The sequence below is a fragment of the Pungitius pungitius genome, chromosome 8 (assembly GCF_949316345.1).
Source record: "Pungitius pungitius chromosome 8, fPunPun2.1, whole genome shotgun sequence".
NCBI lineage: Eukaryota > Metazoa > Chordata > Actinopteri > Perciformes > Gasterosteidae > Pungitius > Pungitius pungitius.
Window position 1 is genome coordinate 18714010 of NC_084907.1, and position 22358 is coordinate 18736367.

Genomic DNA, 22358 nt, shown 5'->3' on the forward strand with positions numbered 1-22358 from the left:
CGAGGGGAGAGGAGGCAGCGGTGTCGTGTGTGTGTGTGTGTGTGTGTGTGTGTAGTGGGGGGGGGGGGGACCACAAAGGGAAGCGGACGGACGCCTCGGCAAACGGGGGGAGGAGGGTGAGAGTGTTTTGTGTTGTGCTTAAAGTTTGAACACGGTTAAGGGAACTAACTGACCGTTGGGAGATGCTGATGAAGTGGCCAGTTCAAAATTCACAAAACTGTCTACACGTTGAGATGATGGGATGATGGGATGGTGGAATGGACCACACTCACTCACCACAACAGTCTACACACAACACACACGACTGGAAGTTTGAATGAAACTGACCTGGTACCAGGATAACCGCTTTAAACTTAGTCTGGAATGTTCATTTATTCATACTGTTTTTTGCACACTATATTTAACCTGCTGCTGCAAAGTCACTGCTATTACGCACCAGTTGACGAATACATATCTGCCATAGTTTAGCGTGAGTCAATGTGAGTTTGTTTTAAAAAAGTCAGATTGGGAGAGTATGCTGCAGAAAGGGGTCACAAAAGCATGCACACAGGTTAGTTGAGCCGCGTTACTATTTGGCCCGATTTAGAGGCAGGAGAAAGCCCCAACATCACTTCTCCATCTGTTAGTCCAGGTGCTCGCTGGGCACTAATCACAGCGACACTTTGGACGTACGTCAACGTGGGCACACGCTGACCTCTCACCATCACTGGCCAGCACAGGCCCCGTAAATCCACCTGACCCGTGCATCACCGGAAATAACTACGGCTGTCTAAGTTAACGCGTTAATCTATGACATTATTGTGGTTGAAATATAGTTTTATTCCTTTAAGTAAAAAAAAAACGTATAATGGCGATTCATCTAGATTAATTAATCTCACATTTGGAAATTCATAGTCAATTTTTTAAATCTAATCGACAACCTTAATAATAACAAATATATGCATATATGCAAGAAAAAAAAACACACAGCGACAAATGATCTGTAATGCAATATTCCAGCAAGTCTCACATTCCTCTACAAGTGCATGACAAAACGAACTAGAACAGTGCTATAAAACGCAAGGCCCAGGGAACACCTTCATGCTTTGTTTACTGCTAACAACACCAGGATCTTTTACTAGTGTCCCATAGAGCACTCAGTGATTAAAACGGCCATTATGGCCAGACCCCCACCCTCCACCAGTGTCTGGCTGACATATGGCCGTGGAGGTAATACAGATAAAGTCCCTTAAACAATCCTCCTGAATGCAGATGGTAATTTGCGTGAGAGAGCCACAAATAAACTAATTGAAAACTATTAAAAAGGGGCAAAAACGTGAGTTTGGGGGAAATAACAGGGGCTTTCTTTCTGAAGTCTGAAATTAAGTCCAAAACAAGCCAATTTGGTAGAACTTTAAAAAACAAATGAGGATCAAACTCCAAACATGTGTTTATTGTAGAAAGTATCATGTTATACGTCTAAAGTGCAGACCAATACTGCATGCTGGGTACAAAGCCAGCACTGACTTCTGACTCCAGGATCATGACAATAATGACACTTTCTCTGATTTGTCCAAACGGTTGGTTTTGGCAAATCAAGGAAAACACAAGATTGGCATCATGCAGCATTGTTCACCATTCTGACCAAAAACTGGTCCCCCCACACACAGAAAGCTGAACAGTTACAGCATTTACCTCTGCTATTATGGTGCAAATTCCACATCCTTCGCACCAGCGGTATCTTTAAGGCTTGTTTTTCATAGCAGGGAAAAATAATAAGAACTTCCCGGATCTACTTTGGCTTTTGAGCTGCAGCTGATGCAACAAAAATATGCAGCATCAAAAACACAAATGGGCCTTTAGATTGTTGCTGTATCGACAGTGAGGAGGAAGAACAGTCAAAGCCACTCGCTTCTATTCCTGGATCACACAGCCGGCTCTTGGTAGAGGAGGGTCTGGTTAGTGACTGGAGGTGAGGGATTTTTATGAAGCCACCTGGAGTCACTGGGGGCCACTGATCCACCCAACTAATTCAATGTGGAGTCACCCCGATAATAATAAAGACAGCCCTGTGCTGAATGAGTTTGTATTAACTCACCACTTGTCCACCTGCCTCTCAAGCCGGTGACAAGTCCACTGCGGGACGAAGAGGGACGACGCCAAATCAAAAACCAATCACGAGGAGGTTGAGCACCGAGGAATCAGCGGGGGAAAACTGGGAAGCCGATATCGGGTCAAAAGGCAAGTGGTGCTGTGCTCGGATTAGGCTGAAATAATCAGGCTTAATTAGATAACTTTCCAAAAGGTCAGTGTCAGGCAGCGATAACCACACTCACGGCTTGGATCCAATACTGGGCTCGCTGGGAGTTGGGGACAGTCAGACCTTTTGTTTTTCATGTGGAAGTTAAAAAAAAAAAAAAAAGATCTTTGGAGCCACAATAATGATGTGTGAGATCTCACACGGATCACCGGGAAACCGAGAACAGTCGCTCACATCAATGCCAGGAAACGGAGACGACAGCAGAGCAGTGGATGGAAGACGTGACAGTAAGCAACGACAGAGCGGAGGGCTCGCACGATGGCGGACTCACAGGGCACGGCGTGGCGGTAGAGGTTGTCTCGGATGGTCTGCTGCAGCTCGTGGTCAGCCGAGGATTTCTGGAAGCGCTGGCTCAGATAATGCTTCAGGTCCTTGTTCAGCTTGCTTCCTGGAATTGCGGACACAAACACAGAAGCATGTGGTGAACTGCGCCGGGACAACGGCGAACGCAAGGCGAGCACGCATGAGAACAGCAGAAATGGCAGCAGAAATGGCGCTGTTGTCATTCGCAGTCTGGTACCCGCAATTTTTTTTTTTTTTAAATACAACACAGCAACTAGAGCAAAGCGGGGCGCCCGAGTACGAGGCTGTGAATTGTCCACTTGCCATTGTCACTCGGAGGGGAAGCAGCCAGCCCTCGGGCCGAAAGCGGAGACGGCGAGCACTGGGAATCAGCCCCCCCCACCGCTGCGCCATCTGGACCCCAGACACACATTAGGCTACTGAAGGGCAGCGCGGCTGGAAAGTGACCGTTTTGTGTGCGTGCGTGTGTGTGTGTGTGTGTCCATCGCAGGGAGTGTGCACATTATCGGCACTGCAAGCGCAGCACAAATACAACAGAATTCACCTGAAGAATATGACAATGATTTGAACAGAATGCAATAACAATACGGAGTAAGGCCACAATAAAACAAAAATCTTATCACCTTCTATACTGAGAAGTTGATCAACTCGTTTCTCCCTCTATATTATCCAAATGATTCATCTCCCATCTCTGCATGGCTGCGGAGACCATTTTCAGTTGTCTTGGGCAAACCACCAGTTTTAAAAGGCTCTGTATCCTGTTTCCATGGAAACTGTGTGTGTCTGTGTGTTTAATAAAATGATTGTTAGCATAGTATAGAAGAGCATTCTGCACACAGGTTGGCATAACGCTTGTAGATTTATTTAATACATTCCACATGTAGATTCGACAACTTTTTTTATTTTCATGTTTTTAATGGAAACATTAGTTACAATAGCGGGAGGGATGCAAAATAAATTGATGGCCCTCTTTCCACTTATCAGACTTTGAACAAATTGCATTGTATGAACGATAAGTCTATTTGTAATTAATAATTACCGTGTGAGATTTCATGGAACTTAAATATTCCTTTTATGATAATTCATTATTACAATGTGTATATATTGTCTTAAAATAACTTTTCTCAGAAAAAAAAGAAGGATGAATGGAGCAAAGCTCTCAAAAATATTTACATTTTGTGCTCAGAAAGTTTCTTGGAAAAAAGTGATAAAAAACAACTATCAACTAAAGGCTAAACTTAGTGAACTTTGGGAAAAAAAAAAAAATCACGTCCATTGTATGTACATCTGTGTATTCCAGGCTAATCTTTTTTTAAAGGTCTCTGAGGCCTCAATCATTCCCTAGCTAGGTCATTTGTATAAAAATTATTTTTTTCACTCAATTCAAGAAAAAGATTCATTCGCGTTCGGTTGCTTGATCTTTATCCAACAGCTCTTTAAAGGAGCCACTACATGAACTCTGATCCAGGTGTGTGGATTCTGTCTTCTGCTCTTAGTGCGAGCCCATCTTAAAGAAAGCGCCATTGTTTTTTTTATTGAAAACGAGCAGATCAGCACAGTGTGAATGAAGGGGCCCCAAAGGAACGGCAACTACTCTCCAGCACGATTCAGTCTCTTTCCTCTTTTCCGTCCACCGGTTTTGCAGCAGACCACTTTAAAACGACTCTGGATCGGTCCGAATGTGGTACAAATAGGCTCGACTGTGTTGTCCAAGAGATCAGATCGGTGGATGAATCACAAGCAATCTGTCATTCAGCTATGCAAGAAGATCAAGAAGATCACCACTCGCCTCTGCTCATCCCTCTAAGGCAGCTCGTCGGCCCCTTCAAATCGACAGCAAGCCCATTAACTCACTCTGCACCAGGTATGTGCAGAGCAGGGGTGTTCCATTCAACAATATTTGATTGTATAGGATGACCAAACTGTCTCAATGATCGCCCTTTACGGATATCGATCAGCTGCCAATCTATAGCTCCAGGGTTTCCCCGACATACAGCTGTGCAGTCGATGCTAAACCGCTGTGTAAAACTTCCCCATATGCAATTAACTCATTTCTATATTCAGGTAGCCATATTTGGTGGTAAAAAGAGGATTACTTCTTCCTTTGGAGGTAGGAAATAAGTTATTTACATTTACATTAGTGAAAAGACTTGCTGCGTATGAATAAGAATGAGGATAACATTGATTGATCACAAACCTGCCTGAAGTCGCTCGCTTCTAGGACTTCAGGCCTGCTGCAAAGAACACACCACGCTGACCCAAAACAGATGTGGACAGACACGAACCCCCCCATTCCCGAAAAGCACCAGAGACCTGAGTTGTTTAAGCACATCAGACATCCTTTTGCTGTTTAGATGGACTAAGTTGTTTAGTTCCTGAGGACTCACCAAGACCGCAATTACTCCCTTTTTACATTATTCACGTATCGTTTAATACTCTTTTTTTTTTGGACGCCCCAAATGAGCGACTGACTGCGTGTTTAGTGCAGCCCACCATTCATTGATTTATCTGAATTCAATACAACTCATAGGCGACAAAGAGCAGGCACGCACGCACGCACACAGCAAGGCCGGGTGGGGGGGGGAACATTGAGCCCAGCAAAACGCCTCCCACCCCAAATCCCTCCGCAAACAGATAATTAAAAACGACACATCCCTCAAACACGGCCCACCTGTTATAGATTTTCCATAAGCCCCCTTAGAAAGAAGCAAGATGTTGAGAAGGAGACAGGCAATCCATGGCAGAAGGGAAGTGGGGGGGGGGGGGGGGGGGAGAGGCAGAGTGTGTCGCACAGAAAGAGTGCGGCAGTGTGAGCCACGCAACACATCTAAAAAGAATCTCAGGCAGAGCGGAAATGCCGAGCGCTGTCCTGGGCATCTCCCCATCGGGCCCGGCCCGCACCCTTCAGCTCCGATCAGGCAGCCGAGGCCCGGCTCAGACACGCGGGGGGACAGACGCGGCACCAGCCAGACCCTCCACTCGCAGCTGACATCTGTATTCACGGCGTGGAAAGAACCCGACTTCCCTGAAACTGGATCCTCCCGCTGCTTAGTGGGAAAGGAAAGGGTCGACTTGATTTATGGCGGTTTGGAAACGGCAGGACGAGCGTTGTGACGACAAAGGGTGACCTACAGCTACGGAAACACTACGTAGATGTTCTTCTATGTGCCGTTCCTCAAATCCATCTTTTTTTTGTGAGGAGAAAAGCAGCTGAGGTTGTCGATTTGAGACCTAGTCTCAGGCTCAGATTCAAACCTTTACGCTTCATTACTTTCACTGGAAGAAGAAGAACTCACAGAAGTGGTACACAAGGATCGGCCTTCTCCTGAAGGACCATTAATAGCTTATTTGCAGTATTAGTCCAGCATTTATCATGAGATTATTGGAGCGATTGCAGTTGATATGTGGTGCAAAAGTCAATTTGTGCCCAGATGAGGACACTTATCGACTTAAGTGATCCCGACCTCTCCTCTTAGTGAGGAGATCTTGCCAGCCTGGTGGCCTTAATGGCTCCTGAGCATTTTCTCGTGCACCGAGAACAGGTCGCACGTTTACGTTTCTCCCAATCAGACTTTCCCCTCCGCCGCGAGGGCTTGTCGTTTTTTTTTTTTTTGGAGTGAAATGTCTCCAATTACTCGGGTGGATTGGGTAGACTGCCTCGGGATAAATTGTAAAAGCTTTGGTGATCCTTGAACCTGTCAGACCAAGAGTCTGCACATTTAGCAATGTAGGTTACACAGGGGGATGTTGTGTGCACAGGATTGTAATTACATGTGCTGTTGGTAGTTAGGATGCGTGGCCGGCCCTTTTGAAAAGGTCTCCATGCAGAGTCATCTAAGAAATGTTCTCCCTTCCATCGGCACACTGGGCAATGGTAGACGTCTCCCTTTTAGCAAGATGCACAGTGACAAAGCAGAAAAGGCCGCCATATGCCAGGCTGCCAGCCTTTTTTTAACACTTAGCCAAGTCAGATTTGGCAGCAGTTCGGTTGGGCACGGAGTTGTATCGATGTAGAATACACAAACAGTCTGGCATGCAAGGTAACATAAACCCCCCCCCCCCCTTCTCTCTTCAATTGTCTTAACATCAAGGGACGTGTTGCCAGGCAGAGGCTATGATTAGAATAAAGACTTCTTTTAGTCAGCTTTCTTGCTAAATTTAGATTATTGTACATGGGATTGAGACATAAAATAAATGGATTAGTGCCATTCAAACCTGACCAGCTACTGTACAAGTTTAAATTTGCTATGAGACAAACACAGGCTGTCCGAAGGCATGTCCTAAGTCCTAATCAACTCTAAGTGAGCTCTAGTTAATCAGATAATCGGGGCTAATCGCCAGTTGATTGATTCAAACAGCAGCAGCAATATACAGTTAACATTTTCCTCACCAGTGACCAGAGCTTAACCATATGTCATGACGATTAGGGGCAGGAGTAGAGAAGTCAGGTACACCGGTTCAAACGGTATAAGATCTCCTTGCGGTATGAAATTCTTGCATAGCGCTCATACCGGTATGTTGTGTTACGCCACAACAACTGAAGTTTCTCTGCCGGCAGGCGGCAGATTTAATTTTTACACGTCATCACAGAGCGCTCGCCGGTCGGAGCTAGTTGTCTTACGTGTGTTGAGAGGGAGTCGTGGTTATGACTTTATAACAACAATGAATAACCCACAACAAACTCTGCCGAACTGCATGCTGGGTACAGCTCACAACAAGAAGTAACTTTAACTCTGTTGCTACATGAAAACACGGAAAAGAGCGATACAGGAGGAACAACGAGAGGCCATAATAGCGTGATATGGATTTTTGGCCTTACTTCGGCGGGTGATTATTAGGGATTATATTTCCCCATTCAAGATATTTCCAGGTAGGTACCAGGGACTAAACCAGCTTAAGTAGATCAGTCCACACCGGCAAAGTTTATCTACGATGACAAAAGGCCCACGGCAACACTTTTCATTTCAAGATGCACAAAACCTCACTATAAGCAGCAGCTCCAAAAACCATTCTGCAGAGATGTAGAGACCAATCTTTTATATCCACTCCACACACAGTGTGTGTGTGTGTGTGTGTGTGTGTGTGTGTGTGTGTGTGTGTGTGTGTGTACATCCCTGTCTCCGAGCTCAACACTACCCCCTATGCTCCCCTATTAAATGTGGCTTGCATTGCACAGCAGTGGCTGGGCTCTGTATCCATAGCAACAGCTGCCAAGAGTACAGACTGTAGTAAAGGTGGTTGCAGCCAGTCATGGTCTGCTGCCCTCATCTGGACAAAGAGAGTATTACAAAAACAAAGGAAAGCGACCGTGAGCCACACTGATCTCCTCACTAATGGGACACAGTTTTCTGTATAAATGGGCTTTTCAGAATGTAATGCACTGACTTTAGTAGACAAACATTACAATAAAAACAGGGAGGTAATCTCCCTCAAAACAGCAAAAACAAACTCAAATGTTATCATGAACCCAACCTGATCAAATCACAAACATGACCTGTATTAGGGTTTTTCTTTTTGATAGGTATATTTTGAATTTTGAAGCATTTTCCAAAGACAGAAGACATGAAGAATCCAGTGTCTTAGGTGTTCGATAGCAGCAGCTCATAGATTTTAAGAGATACACTGAGTGTGAATCTTGAAATAGGCACATGACCAATCACTTTGACTCTCTTTTCAAAACACTCACGTCTATCCTTTGTCATTGGCTCCTTGTTGAGACTCCTATGCAAGACAGCCACAGTTAAATTACCGGTGCTGCGCCAGGCTGTCTACACGGCCGCGTGTCCTGGTGCGGCTCGCCTGTTGACCAAGTTACAGATTGCTTACATTGATCGTAGTCCTCCACACGGAGCATTAATTGCAGCAGCGAAAGGGGCCACAGCAGAGGAGGCAGCATTCCTGTTGCAAGCCGACAGCGGATTGAGAGGAGGTCCTCTACGTGGGGCTTTTTATGGTCCTACCATACATGTGTGTGTGTGTGTGTGTGCACGGTACCTTTGATGCTCCATGTGTATGTTGCTATTTAGTAGTTCATTATTTGCACGACGCGGATCATCCGCTAACTCAGGACTGAATGAACACATGAGCCGCATCATGGTTTGTGGCTGCTGAACAGAATACTAGAAGATCTCCACGCTATTCATTTTCTTCTGATGATAAACTTGTGAAGGGGAGGATCCATCATCCACTAACACTAAATCTATACCAGTGGCAGACCAGTGGGAGTCCATCAGTGCATAACGCACTTAAGGGACAGTTCTCCTCCTTTGGTGCTGTTTATCAATCTAAATTGGTTTTGTGTGAGCGGGATCGTTTTGACAAATAATGCGCCTGTAACTCAAGATAATCCACAAACCTTATTGTAAGCATCACGTCTGATTTAGTCCCATCATACTGGAGATGAGGCTGACGTCTCTACGGTGGACATCTCCAAAAGCAGGAAGCTCACACCGAAATCATTCTGGACTGATAACACTACAGGTAACAGGACGAATATGCTTTTTAGCTCAAATGTGGAACGTGCAAACCACAGGGCCCCTTGAAATGATACTCATTATATCTATTTATATGTTTGTATAAATGTACTAGGAGAAATCTAATGAAAGGCATTGCAAACATGTAATATGACAGTCTTTACATAAATTGCATTAAGTACTACACCACTGGTACGCATCTCTCCTCATTGACGGGGGCCATTTTTGAGACCAATGTCGACAGGCCAGGAGGCAAATCAGCACGACACAAAGACGGGAGGAGGGGCTAAGAGAAAAATGAATGACGACAAGAAAGCTACAACTGAAAAGAACAGATTTTGAGGGAGTGAGAGAAGGTTGATGTGATCAGAAACCAATGCGTTTACAGTGAGTGACAAATAAGCAGCACTAAGCAACTGTGTGAGGTTTGTAAACCTTATGATACGTTTAAGCCAATACAGCATCCGACGCAAACTAAAAGGTTTGTGTATTTTGGCTTTCTTGAATAATTTGTTCTCTCTAGATTCTTGTTGTTCTGGCTCTGTACCCTCTTGGTTGAATGCACTTAATTTAAGTTGCTTTGGGTAAAAGCGTGTGGTAAATAAAAACCCGTGTCATGTCCTCAATGAAAAAATGTCTGTTAAAAATGCAGACAACTACAGGCACTCGAGGGTCAAATATCACATTTAAAAGCTCAAATGTATTCAGATTAAAAAAAAGCAATCTAGAGAGGAGGCACTAAAATAAACATCAAGGACCGCAGCTACAACGAGTTACTACACAAACGTGTGACTTCCACGTCTGAGGAGATGCCTCATCATAATAAACCCCCCCCCTCCCCCCCCCCCCACCAGCTTCTCGTTCCATTCCACGGCAAGATAAATGGGGCAACTGCTGGGGTGTAATCAGAGGCAGAGTGCTAAGTCACTGCGGGTGAACGCTGTGCTGACAGACCGACCGCTGGTCACAGCTGGGAGACGCAGCGCTGCGATGGGGGGAGGGACAAAAGAGAAGACACGGAAACTAAGGGCAGGGGAGATGAAGACGGCCTGTCAGGGGGACCTGGAGGATGGGGGGGGGGGGGGGGGGGGGGGTTATAAATAGAGACCAAAGAGGTAGGGAGTGACCAATTAAGGGAGGCTTCAAGGGAGTGTGGGGAGGGGTCAATCAGGATGAGCTTGTTAATTCTGCCACTAGGGGGCAGATGTCACTCATTAAGAGTGAGGGACAGCCGTGCTCTCCCCCTAACTTGTGTTTACGTTTAAGTGATTACTGGAGGGTTCAATGCAGCTCGGGTGGGAGCCCTGTTGGAGGGTGTGGAAGCGTGCTCCATGTATGCTGAAGCTGACGAGCAATGCTGCCTTCACACGTTCATCAATTCAGCTTTGGGGCTGATCCAAGCTCAGGTTGTGCAGCGGAGACACAAAATGGCTACACAGAGGAAAAGCAAACTTCCCAGCACCGCGTTGCACAAGCCTGCTCGATGAATTAGTCCTTTTTTTTATTATTATTTTTTATTCCAACCATTAAGCGTTTGTTCTCTGATAAAATTATAAAAGCCCATCACAGTTTCCCAGAGCTCAAAACATTGTCTTATGATGTCTCGTTTAGTCTGAGCAGTAGTCGAAATCCCCAAAATATTCAATTAGTCAACATCCAACAATGTTATTCTTGACTTATCGGTTCATCTAAAGATTGCATCATCAAAACTATTGTCCGGCACCGCTTCCAGCTTTTGGTGATTAATCAGCACTGATCTCAGCCTCAGGGGGACTACTTTATTTTTCAGAATTATCCACTATTTTATGCCGTCCTCTCATTTTTTCTTCCCCTTTCCCTTTTCCCGTCTTATGTAATTTCTTTGTACACACACACACACACACACACACACACGGACGCATGCACACGCACACACCTCGCATCCTCAAAACACGCATTTCTTTCCCTCGTCCACACCCCTTGAGCTGCTGTCATCTTCTTCCATCCATCTTCCCGTCCATCCGTCTCCATCCTGCCGCGTGGAGGGCATGACTGACCCACTTTCCTGCCCCCGTCACCCCGTTCCACTGCTGACTCAAGAACGCGCTCAAGATGCTGCGCGGATGCACAACTACCAGACACGCAGCTGTGTTCATGCGGATGAATACATTCGACAACCCGCGCTTACAAAAGGCACCACATCTGCTCGGTGATCTAATTTTAGACACGTGACGGGAGCACACTAGAATGGAGCATGAAGAGAAGTAGAGGAAACTCGTGTCATCACGTCTGACAGGACAAGAATGAAAACAAAACGAAAAATGCACGCATCATTTCTGACTTTGTTGACAATTGTCATCGGGAGGCAAGGCTGTATTTTTATAGGAAGTAAGACGACACTTTCAATCCCAAATTGGGAGCAGCAACTTTCACGTGCAACGTGACAGAAACTACCAGAAAAAAAGAGAAACTACAAAGCAAAAACAAGTACACACACACACACACACACACCTCCATTCAAAGCTGTGTGTTTCAGGGTTGTGGGCTAATGGGGCAGCAGTCACTGCTGGTTACGTCTACGGTTGTTTCTGGGTCAGCATTGGGCAGCCCTCATCCAGCGCAGCATCCCTTAACAGCTGACTCCAGGCCAGACATGGAGGCAGGCCTAAACACACACGCACACACACATATCCATGCACACACACTAAGGCTACAGCTGCAGCACTAACTTACAACCAGCAGGGGCAGACAAGTACAAATGGTGTACTTGTTATAAAAGAAGACATTTACTCCACTTAGTATATAAATAACAAAATGAATGAATACAAACATTAAAAAATGCACCACACCTCAACACCATAAGATGCTTTTGGCCTGTTAATATGCTGCATGCATCCAATCACCCACAAACACACACTTGATGAGCGTGGGAAAACCTTGAGTGTCCGTATGCATCATTTACTCCACATTGCACTGCTGTCTTTGCATCTATGCCTTGCGAATGCACCCGTGTCCAAGAGAGGCTGCATGCATGCATTGTGTCGTGTGTGTGTGTGTGTATTTGAGTGTTTCTAGCTTGTAAACTGAAGCACACGCATATTCAAACATGAGCTATCTGTGGTTCTAACACGATGGCGCCCACTGAACCATGAGAACAGCTTTGTGTGCGAGTCAGAGGGGGGTGATTTTGTGTGGAAGTGGGTTTCTCAGCTAGTGCGCCGCATTCTCAAAACACACCGTCATCAGCATGTTGTGTGACGGAGGCCCACGGCGGAGCAGACGCTTGCTCCGAGGACAAGGAGAGAGGTTCGCAGTCTTAAAACCTACGGCCTACGTCCAAACTGTGTGAGGACTCACTGACTGCCTCTTTCATGAGATCAATAAAATGCTACATTAGCTTAGCATGATCATTATTGATATCAACCTGTATTTAAATTGTACAAATGGTTAATCTATTTGAATACACTTAATATGTGCATAAACAGTGCATTTTCTTTTTATCCGTCAATATTACAGTATAATAATATTAAAGTAAAATAGTCAAAGCATTTCCTAATTTGGGCCTTTTGAGGCTTTCATGTTATACCTCATGTTATGTCCCTTTTAGCAGCAAAGTGTGTCACTGTTAGTAACTGAAGCAAATGATCGATGATGTTTATGTAACCATTAACACAACACGTTTCTAAGTTGAAGAAAACCTTTTTATTTTGCACTCAAACAAGCACGCACCTCGCCCTCGGGGGTCTCGGGCCTATAGTTGTAGAAAAATAACCACAGACTGACAACAAAATAACAGCAAAGTGATTCATCTTTCACTCTGACAACTGATACTCAACACGACAAAGGGATAAACACACGGTGAATAAATGCCACCGACCACATGACTGCGTGCGTGCGTGTGTGTGTGTGTGTGTGCGTGCGTGCGGAGCGCTAGCAGGCGATAATGGAGGTCAAGTCTGAAGTGCGCCTGCATCCGTCTCTCCCTCCACCGACCTCTCCCACAGCTCCCGAGTCACATCATCCGCCAATTTCCGTTTGCTGGGAGCGAGAGAAGGCGCAGCGAGCCTTTACAGCTCACGGCTCAGGACACAGACGACGCGTCCACAGCCTCCGTGATCGGCAGCGCCACTAAAAGGCCAACACCTCTATGCCGGTTGAATATTACAAAGAGGCGAATCAAAGTCTCTACATGCCGGCGCGTTGTCACTTCTTTGTCGAGTGTGGATGGGGGTACGCTGAACAATATGGGAGTGCGTTGGGGTTGGGTACATTTTTTTAAAGCCACCCATTTAAAAGTGATTAAGCGTCACGCTTAAACACCGTCTGTACATAACGTCACAATATTCTGTGAGGCATCAGATCTCAACCCACTGAACCAACACTCCCATCAATAGATAAACGTAGCACCCGCAGTGCTTCCCATCCACTGTAACTTGTGGGTGCAAGGTATGAATGTGAAAAAAAATTTCACAGAGGAAATAAACAAATTCCACCTGAGGTAAAAAGGTCAAGGTCTCAGCTGCCAGCCGGGTTCGAGTATTTTTCTTTGTGCTCTGTCTTGTAAGAGGAAGCCCGCATCGCACAGGTGTCAGCATTTGGAGTTCAGTGTTCACCCTACCATTCTAACTGGGGGGCGTCCACCCGACTCCCTTGCTGGAAAAGTGTGCATTTAAAAAAAATATATATTTAAAATTGTTTTTTGATTTTGTTGTTTGTTATTTTTCCACGCACAGCAGTTCCACTCTATCACCACCACCCCCTCCATTGAAGTTGTAAACCACAGAGAAACACTAGAGTCGGTCCAATAGTAGGAAGTAAAATTAATATCTCAGACTGCTGTATTTTCTTTTTGCAAGCGTTTCAACTTCCGTCCAAGGGCACAACAGGATTTGCAAAGATTGGGAAGAAGGGAAACGGGGAGCTTTGGACCATTTTGTACAGTTATAAACTGCAATTCAAATGAACTTAGATATACTTTTTCCCATTTGATCAAAAGAACGCATTATACTTTGAAGGTGCAAAATACTTGCCAGGATGGATTGTATGGTGCTCTGTGAAAATATGTTTTTTTTGGTGTCTTCACGAGGCACTTCAACCCACTCACAGATGAATTTATGCTGAGACTGAGACTGGTGAGGCCTAATTACTAATTATGTGACTTGTGAAGGAAATTGGTTGCATCTTTGTCAGGGGTTTTACAGGGGGGGGGGGGGAGGCTCAACACTTTTCAGATTTATTTGTAAATCATTTTAAAACCCTTCCCCCAGAACTATTTTGTGTTGGTCCATTACATAATGAAATGAATTTAAATCTGTTGTTGTACCAGGACATAATGTAGAGAAGTCCAAGGGGGGTGAATACTGTACATACACACATGCAGAAGCTCCAGTCACCAAATAAACAGCCTCACCCAAAGACATATTCATAGGCCGTGGATATCAGTCACATGGTTCCTTGGTTCTCCGCCTTCACATCGCGATTTGATTCTAATTATTTTTTCACCATATACAGTTAGGGGAGCAGTAAGAAATTGATTTTTCCCTTTTTGCCGAGTTGCGCAAGAAAAGACGTTGACTGAATTTTACTTTAAGTGTGTAATTTGTGAGAATGTCAATGTTAACGCCTTCCATTAAACCGATGAAGCAATTGTTTCCAGCTCTATGTCTGCGCTCCTAGCCCCTATAGAGAGGACTGGTGCCTCCCTGGGACCTTCCATGCCAAAAGTAATGCCACGAGTGTGACACCCCTAGATGAAAATAGATGAAAATTGCAAGTTTTCCTTGAGAAGACCCTCCCCTGTGATCGGCCCCCCTCGGTGAGCAGTGAAGGCTGGATCCTCCTCACCATGGCTCTGGGTTTTTAGGAGATCAAGAGGAACGGCGTGCACAATGTATTAAACGTCAGTAGCACACAAGGGATTGTGGTCCATTCAAATGGTTAAGCAAAAAAACAAAAAAAACACATTCAACGCATCATTTTTACATTGTCAAAAGAAAAAAGGTTCCGTCCGACTTAAGCCTCTGTGACTTCATGTGTGGGTTATGCAGGAGACTCTCCACCTGTCCACATCACTATATTCATCACCAAGCGGCTGCTCTGCAGACAGATACAGCCTCCCTCTCTTTAAATATTATTCTAAGCCCCCCACTGAACAGACAGCAGTGCGGAAATATCTGCCTCATTCCTCATCTTCATGACCCGCTCTCCTCTTTTGTCTAGAAGTTTGTGCAATGACGGAAAGTCCGGGGCACAGGCCTTAGCGTTAACTCTGGAAATGTGCGCGAGGCGGACCCAGAGCCAACATTACACAGAGCCGAAGCCGCTGAGGATTACGCACGTGTTTGCCTCAGATGTGCAAACGGGGGGAGGCGGAGCGCCGCAGTGCTCTCAACTCAGAAAAATACCCACCAGCTCTAATTAAACACAGCAGCACGCACTGGGACATGCACACGGGAAGGAGGGGAAAACACAGATGGCCTGGGAGTGTTAAGTTGCACATAGTAGGTGCACCGCACATGCAAATGTCAGCTGTAAGACCAAAGCAGCTCGTCCTTCCTCACAAGTCGGACGTGAAATGAATACGAGGATCACTGAGGTGTCGAGGCGATCATTATTCTAACCCAATGGATGTACTTCTGTTTCCCGTTTTGTAGCGAAGGTGGCGCACCTTGTCTGAACTGAAGTAGTAGTTACTTGGTGTTCCTTAGCATCCAGAAAAATGAGCTTGAATACACTAAAGATCTCAAAAGGAGCTGAGGAGAACTGTGAACTTGAGTGATGTGATGATCCTGCTCTCTTCGGATACGTCACTATTACACGTAATAGATCAATTAGTGCAGCTTTAACTATTTGCAGTACGATTTATTCTGACAGCCGGGTGAGCGAGGCGTCTACATTACTTTACATGTCATTTAGCTGATCCAAAGCGACTTACAGTGCATTATAACCCATGCAATTAGGGGTTAGGTGTCTTGCTCAGGGACACTTCGACATGGCACATGGGGCACCCGGGATTCGAACCACCAACCTTGCGGCTCCCAGCGCATCACACTAGTATCCATGGCAACAGCAAGGGCAATTCTGTGTACCGGTTTTGGACACACCGCCCTCCTGAACTGAAAGCACCCTCTACAGCAGCTCAGTGGGGTGACTCTTGGAGAAGGTCGACAAAAAAAGATGAAGCGGGAACCAACAAAAGGGCTCCCTGCCCGCGGGATGTGGGCGTGGCTTGGTCGACAAACAGTGTTGCAAAAAGTTGACAGTTGTTGGTTGACGTTAGCTCAACAACAGACAGCTGACACCTCTCACGAGTCCAACCCACCGAGGAAGGCGAAGCATCGGAAACATCTGGTGCGAAGGTTGCGGTCTTGTTGACGAGAAGCGTAATGAGTGTTTGTGAGCGAATGCTTGTCGATGTTTCATATTTTTCAAAAACGGGCGTGCTTGCCATTTTTACGCCTACTCAGAAACCGTGCCCTCATCAAATCATTGCCTCGGAAGGTGGAGCACCTAACCTCTGGCAACCGTGGGTGCAGGTGAAGCCCAGATGATGATGATGATGCTGACTTGGAATGGGAGGGACGGAAACCGGGAGGGATGAGCGAGAAAAAGGAGTAGACGTGAGGGGAGCGTGTGTGTGTGTGTGTGTGTGTGTGTGTGTGTGGCAGGGGGAGGGTGGGGGGGACAGCGATGGGCTCATCTAGAGGATTAATCAAATAGACAGCGAGAGGGAGAAGGGAGACGGGGGAAAAGACAACCGGGAGCTCAGAGGTCAACTTTGAGACTGTCAACTGTCGGACACGAGGCCCGTCCTCCCTCTCACGAAGCCCCTCGGTAAGATGCAGCATCGACATCAGGTGAAAGGCACAGAAATCTTTGATCAGCCATTGAGTGGATGTGGACCGCATGGTTATACAGACACACCAAGGAAAAAGTTTCATGTCATTCTTCCACCTACTCGGGTCAGGCTCAGCCGTATAGCCCCTCCACCCACAAGGCGCCAGAACTACATCAGACTACAGGAAAAACACCGACCTTTCTCAGACACACACACACACACAGACACACACACAAATTCAGTTTCTGCCTCAGTTTTTCTGTCGTGCTGAGTGAGCGGTCGGCCTTTGACGCAGCGCCTGCATCCCGCTGTCCCTCTCTGTGACCACGCGGTGGTGTAAAGCAGGAGCACCGGCCGTTAAGGGTCTACTCATCACTAAATGACAACTTGAATCCAGTTTAATAATTTGGAAGGCTCAATCCAATTCCCCAAAATAAGAAGGTCCAACTTAATAGAGTTTAATACAGTGACCTCCCCCCTGACACACTTTTCATGTTGTGGTACTACTTGCGATTCTAAATTGGCGTCCTGCTAACACCGTACATTGCTTCCGATGGCACAGGTGTTTCCTAGCAACTGAATTGCACATTACCAAAGACTTCTCTATAGAACTGACAGGAATGTTATTAAGACATGGAAGGCAGCAGGCACAGTTGTTGTTAAAGCCAGAAGTGGCAGCCCCCCCCCACCCCCAAAAAAAAGAGGCGAAAGGGAAGAATGGTCCGAATGATCAAGTACAGAGTTCAGACAAACTAGAAACATGTGATGTCACTCTGCATGGCTCAACCATCTAGGTAAAGTTGAGGGTTTCAATACCAGCAATATCTTGACAATAATGGTCATCATGACAAAGCTGAAGTTGCAGCGGAAGTTGGGTCTTCCAGCAGGACAACGACCCGAAACGTTAATGTGATGCTTCTGTTTGGGGTGCCACAAATTTATGCAATTTATTTCTTCTTTTGATAAAATAAACCTTATTTCACAGCTAAAATATCCCTGTGTCTATGAAGTATTATGACAAAGTACCTGATCTAAACGGTAAAAGTAATGGCCAAACTTTATTATATATATATACAGGTATACTTGCAGCCATGCGTCATCACTATAAATGCGTTCAAAAGGCACTACTTGATTAAATGTTTGGAATGGACTCCAATGACCAGATGGAAAAACGGTCATAAAGGTGCCACTGTAGTAACATGGTGGAAAGTACACTGTTTACAAGAAACGAAACAAAAATAGTTTGGATGATGACCTCGAGGATATTGGGAGAGGAACAAGAGGAGAAGGAATGCAGAAAGGATGTGAGTCAGGGAGGGGGGAGGTGGGGGGGTGGAGAATGTCCATGTGTTGGGTTTCTTCTCCTTTACCAGCCTACATTTGCCCTTTGTCCCCTCCTGGTGCCGCCTTAATGGACAGAGCAGAGATAAGAGGGCCAGAGTGGAAACTGTCCGGAGAGGGTTGGGGGGGGGGGGGGGGGGAAGAAAGGACAAATCCATCTGTCCCCAAATGAGATCCTTGCCGTGCACTCGGCGAGAGACAGAAACTAGGACGGCCTGCCTGGACTTCCTCCATTACTGCAATCACATCATAAGCTTTATCAGATGTAGACGCTCACTCACGAGCAAGTCCCTTTACAAAGTTCATATTGAAAACAAATGATTTTGTCAAATGTAGTCCATGCTGAAAACTGCAAAAGCTGTTTTTTTTTCTTCTTCTTCTTTTTCTTTTGTGTAGAAATCTTTCGATTAAGTACAATTAAGAGTGAGAGAATTAGTTGTCCATTTATATGCAAATAAGCTTAACACAGTGACAGCTCATTTAAAGGGGCGAATGCAGCGAGCTGTGCCCTAACCCCTGAATCCACCAGAGCGCCAGTGGAGGAGATGGCTCAGTGAGTGATGGGAGGTGAGGCAGAGTGCGTGGGGGTGAGGCAGAGTGCGTGGGGGTGAGGCGGCGGGCAGCAGAAAGGACAGAAGGACTCCTCTGGTGCTCCCAGGATCGATAAAAGAAGAGGTTAACGCGTAAAGCATCAAGTCTGCGCAGCCAATAACGGGAGCGTTGTCGATTCCCCCCAAAAATGAATGGTGCATTCAGCTCCTTTTCCTCATTTGGAAACATGCGACCCATTGCCTTCCGTCTTAACGCGGGGGGTGTAGTAGTCGGGCCGAGGGGGGAGCAGTACAGTGTTGGCCGAACGGAGTCGTCACTCCGGTGTTCTCTGCCCCGCTGCTGCGAGCACAACAAAAAATAACAACAACACACAAAATACTTGACACCATTTTCTTAAAAACCCTTCAGGTCAATTAATGATTTAAAACAAAAAGCACTAGATTTTTAAACCGTGGAGATAAAACGGAATGAACATTTCTGTGGAGGCCGGCAACATAATCAACCTCCCTAACCATCACAATAGTTCGAACCAGTACTTTTTAGTGAGACACACCGAGGACTCCATCATTTCCCAGCATGCAATCTGCCATTACGGCTATCCAGAGCAGAAGTCAATAGCAGCAACATAAATACAGGAAAAACAAACAGTGAGAAGGAGCGGATAAACCCAATGATTTGGGCTCGACTCCCCCAGGGGGTGAATGTGAGGGGGGGGGGGGGGGGAGTCACAGCCCGCGGTCGGTCCCTCTGCAGTCAAACTAACGGCTCAAGATCACTCCTCACAGGTACCACGGAATTCATATTTAATTCAGCTCAAACGGTGACTCAACCGCCAAAAAACCCAATTTGGCCGTTGGATGACCGCTGAGCTGTAACCTCGTAACGTGTCCGTAATGACGTGAATTAATACTTGAACTGGCGGCTTCTTGGACTGGCAGTTTTTAATGGCCCATGGCAGCAGCAACAGCGGCTCACTAACCCTTTGGTTTGTGGGACTGCGTGGGGATCTTGGCGAGTGATTTATTAGACATCAGCGAGGCGCCGTGCCTGTGCCCCCCCCCCCCTCCTTCCCATCCCGCCAAACCTCTCCTGGTTTTCTCCTTTGAAACGAGGGAGGGCAGGAAGGTCGTGTTGTTGGGAGGAGGCAGCAAAAGACAAACTGTTTGGAGGTGCAAACCGTCTGCCCGACCTACTTGTGGCAGATCGAGCATGTCAGTAGTAAAAAAAAAATGGAATCAGGGTCCAGTAGAACATCGGCAGATGGTTTATTGTCAGAGTGGAGCCCTCTCATTCATTGGAATGGAGGCAGTTGGGTGGAGCGGCATTAATCCGTGACTCCAACTCGGGTTTCACTGCTTCGCCGCTACCTTAAACAACAAGTTCACTCCAACGCAGCCCTGTTCTGGTGCAGGCGGTTTTCTGGATGAATCCCTGCGAGTAGTAAACAGATATTGCTTAAAAAGACAAAAAAGACAAAAATCAGCCCAACCGTTGACATTTATATCCAGAACACATGCGGCGGAACCTGGAGGGATTCTGGGTAAAGGAGCCGCTGTTAATATACAGTACTGCACACTGATCTCTTACTCTAAAAACTACTTAGCTTAGTCACGGTGATAAATGGCTGTAATGTAGGGAAATGGTTTAAAAAAAAAAAAAAAAAAGGAATGGCTTTACCTCACCCTGAAAAGGTTGGAGCATGTGGTCATCATTTTGAATCTCCGAGCTTTTTGTATAGTGTTTTTTTAATAATTGAAATCACATTTTCATCCACCGCGGGCCAAAAGTTAAGAAAAACATTAATTCAATCTAAACTAAATAAAGTCCATCATTTTTTTGAAGAGCTCCCAGCATGAAAAACTGATGCGGTGCTTTAAATTACATCTAAGGAAATAAATACCTGGGGTTCTGCGCTGTCCATCGGCGCCAAAGAAAACGCCACCGCACAGGTTTTTATGCACCTCATCACTCACCATACTAGGCCATCAGCCTCATACTTGGCTAGCAGATCAATGCTAACAATGTAGCAGCGGGCCTTCGATGAAGTAAAGAGGGCATCAGAGAATGTAAAACGATGCTAGACCCAACAGATGTGCAGTGTGGAGAAGAAGAAAAAAAAAAAAATCAATGACTAATCAAGATGTATGAGGAGAGAGGTTAGGATGTCATGCTGGCGGGGGTTTGAAGGAGAAATCCCATTGTTCACTCTACGAGAATGCATGCGTGTGGACTGTGTGGAAAGGCATTTAAACTAAAGGCTTACTGCTTACAGAAAATATTCGCCATCCATCTCCTCACGGAACCTCGTCAACTCTTGACCAATTAAAAGCGTCCGTTGGCCCTTCGAGCCCCGGTTTGCAGCCATTCCAACCATCACTGAAAAAAGTATCAGAAGACTATTTACTATTAGTATTCTCATCTTCGCCGTCAGTGTTATCACACTCTGCCATTTGGGACGCTCAAAGAGGTCTGCCGGGGGGGGGGTCGGCCGTCGTTTGCAATTAAGGAAACAATAATGACGACGACGGTGATGAAGCTCTCTACTATACGGCCGGTGCCGGAGGAATCGGCCTCCTGGTAGTCCTCGTTTGATTGGGCACTTTAATCAAAAATGACCAATCTCATTATGCAACAGAGCAGATGAGAACACACTATTGAATTAACTTTGAAGTCGGCCTCATTCCGCTGGTGTCCGGAGGGGCGTGCTGCGATGCTTCTGCACCTGGGACACCTCAGCTGGGATGCCTTATTTTTTTTTTTATCCTTCAGGATCCGCTACTGTTCCCTTTGCTGCTCACTTTCTCCCTTTCCTCCTCTCGTGCGTCTCATCACTTTGAACAGCCCACCTCAGCGTTACGATGAGCGGCAGCCGGACACATTTTTACCTGTGGAGCAAGGTACCATGCTGCCAATATGGCAAGCTTTTGGGGCATTGGTGTAACACCTCAAGTTGCCTGAAACACTCTGCAGAGATAAAGTGGTAACTGGTTAAAAGCCGAAGGAGGGAAGTCGAGCCGCTGACAAAGGCTGAGAGCGGGGCAGGTAACAAAGTTATCTTTGATTTCAGCCTTCCGTGGCGGGGGGGGGGGGAAACAGATTTGTGATGTTCAGTGGAAAATCGATGCAGGGTGAGTGCTACATTGCAACGTCTCGCTCCGGACATGTTCATGAAGCACAAACAGGAGTACGAGTGGCATGAATGAGAATGGAAAGCACAGAAAAACACAATTGCTCATTAGACGGCTGGCAGCCAACTAATCACGTCTTAAAGCGTCATGGCAACAGCATGTGTCAAAGTGCTACTTTCGTGACCCATTAAACACAGCCTTGTGTTTTTGTCTGAAATGGTGTTTAACAAAAGAAGACGGAAAGTAGACAGATGCATTGAATTGAGAGCTGTTTACTTCAAAATGTGAAGAGATAATGAGCTATAAGCAAATCTGTCCCTTAACGGTGTGACAAGCTGCTTCCCTGTCTGCCAATCTCAAGGAAGCCCAAAGTGGAGACTGCTCATCCTCCGCCGAAAACCTGTAAGACGTTGACTCAAAACTCGGCTCTTTGGCAGTGCGTTTGT

The 22358-nt window shown here is 46.0% G+C and overlaps 1 protein-coding gene across 1 annotated transcript in view; it reads right to left on the bottom strand.

Annotated features, from left to right (window-relative positions):
• The window catches only part of magi1b (membrane associated guanylate kinase, WW and PDZ domain containing 1b), a 91662-nt gene that overhangs the window by 51350 nt on the left and 17954 nt on the right, over positions 1-22358 (bottom strand). Inside the window, exon 2 of the mRNA XM_062564148.1 lies at positions 2571-2687. Coding sequence (XP_062420132.1) covers positions 2571-2687 — 117 coding nt within the window. The remainder of the gene's footprint in view (positions 1-2570; positions 2688-22358) is intronic.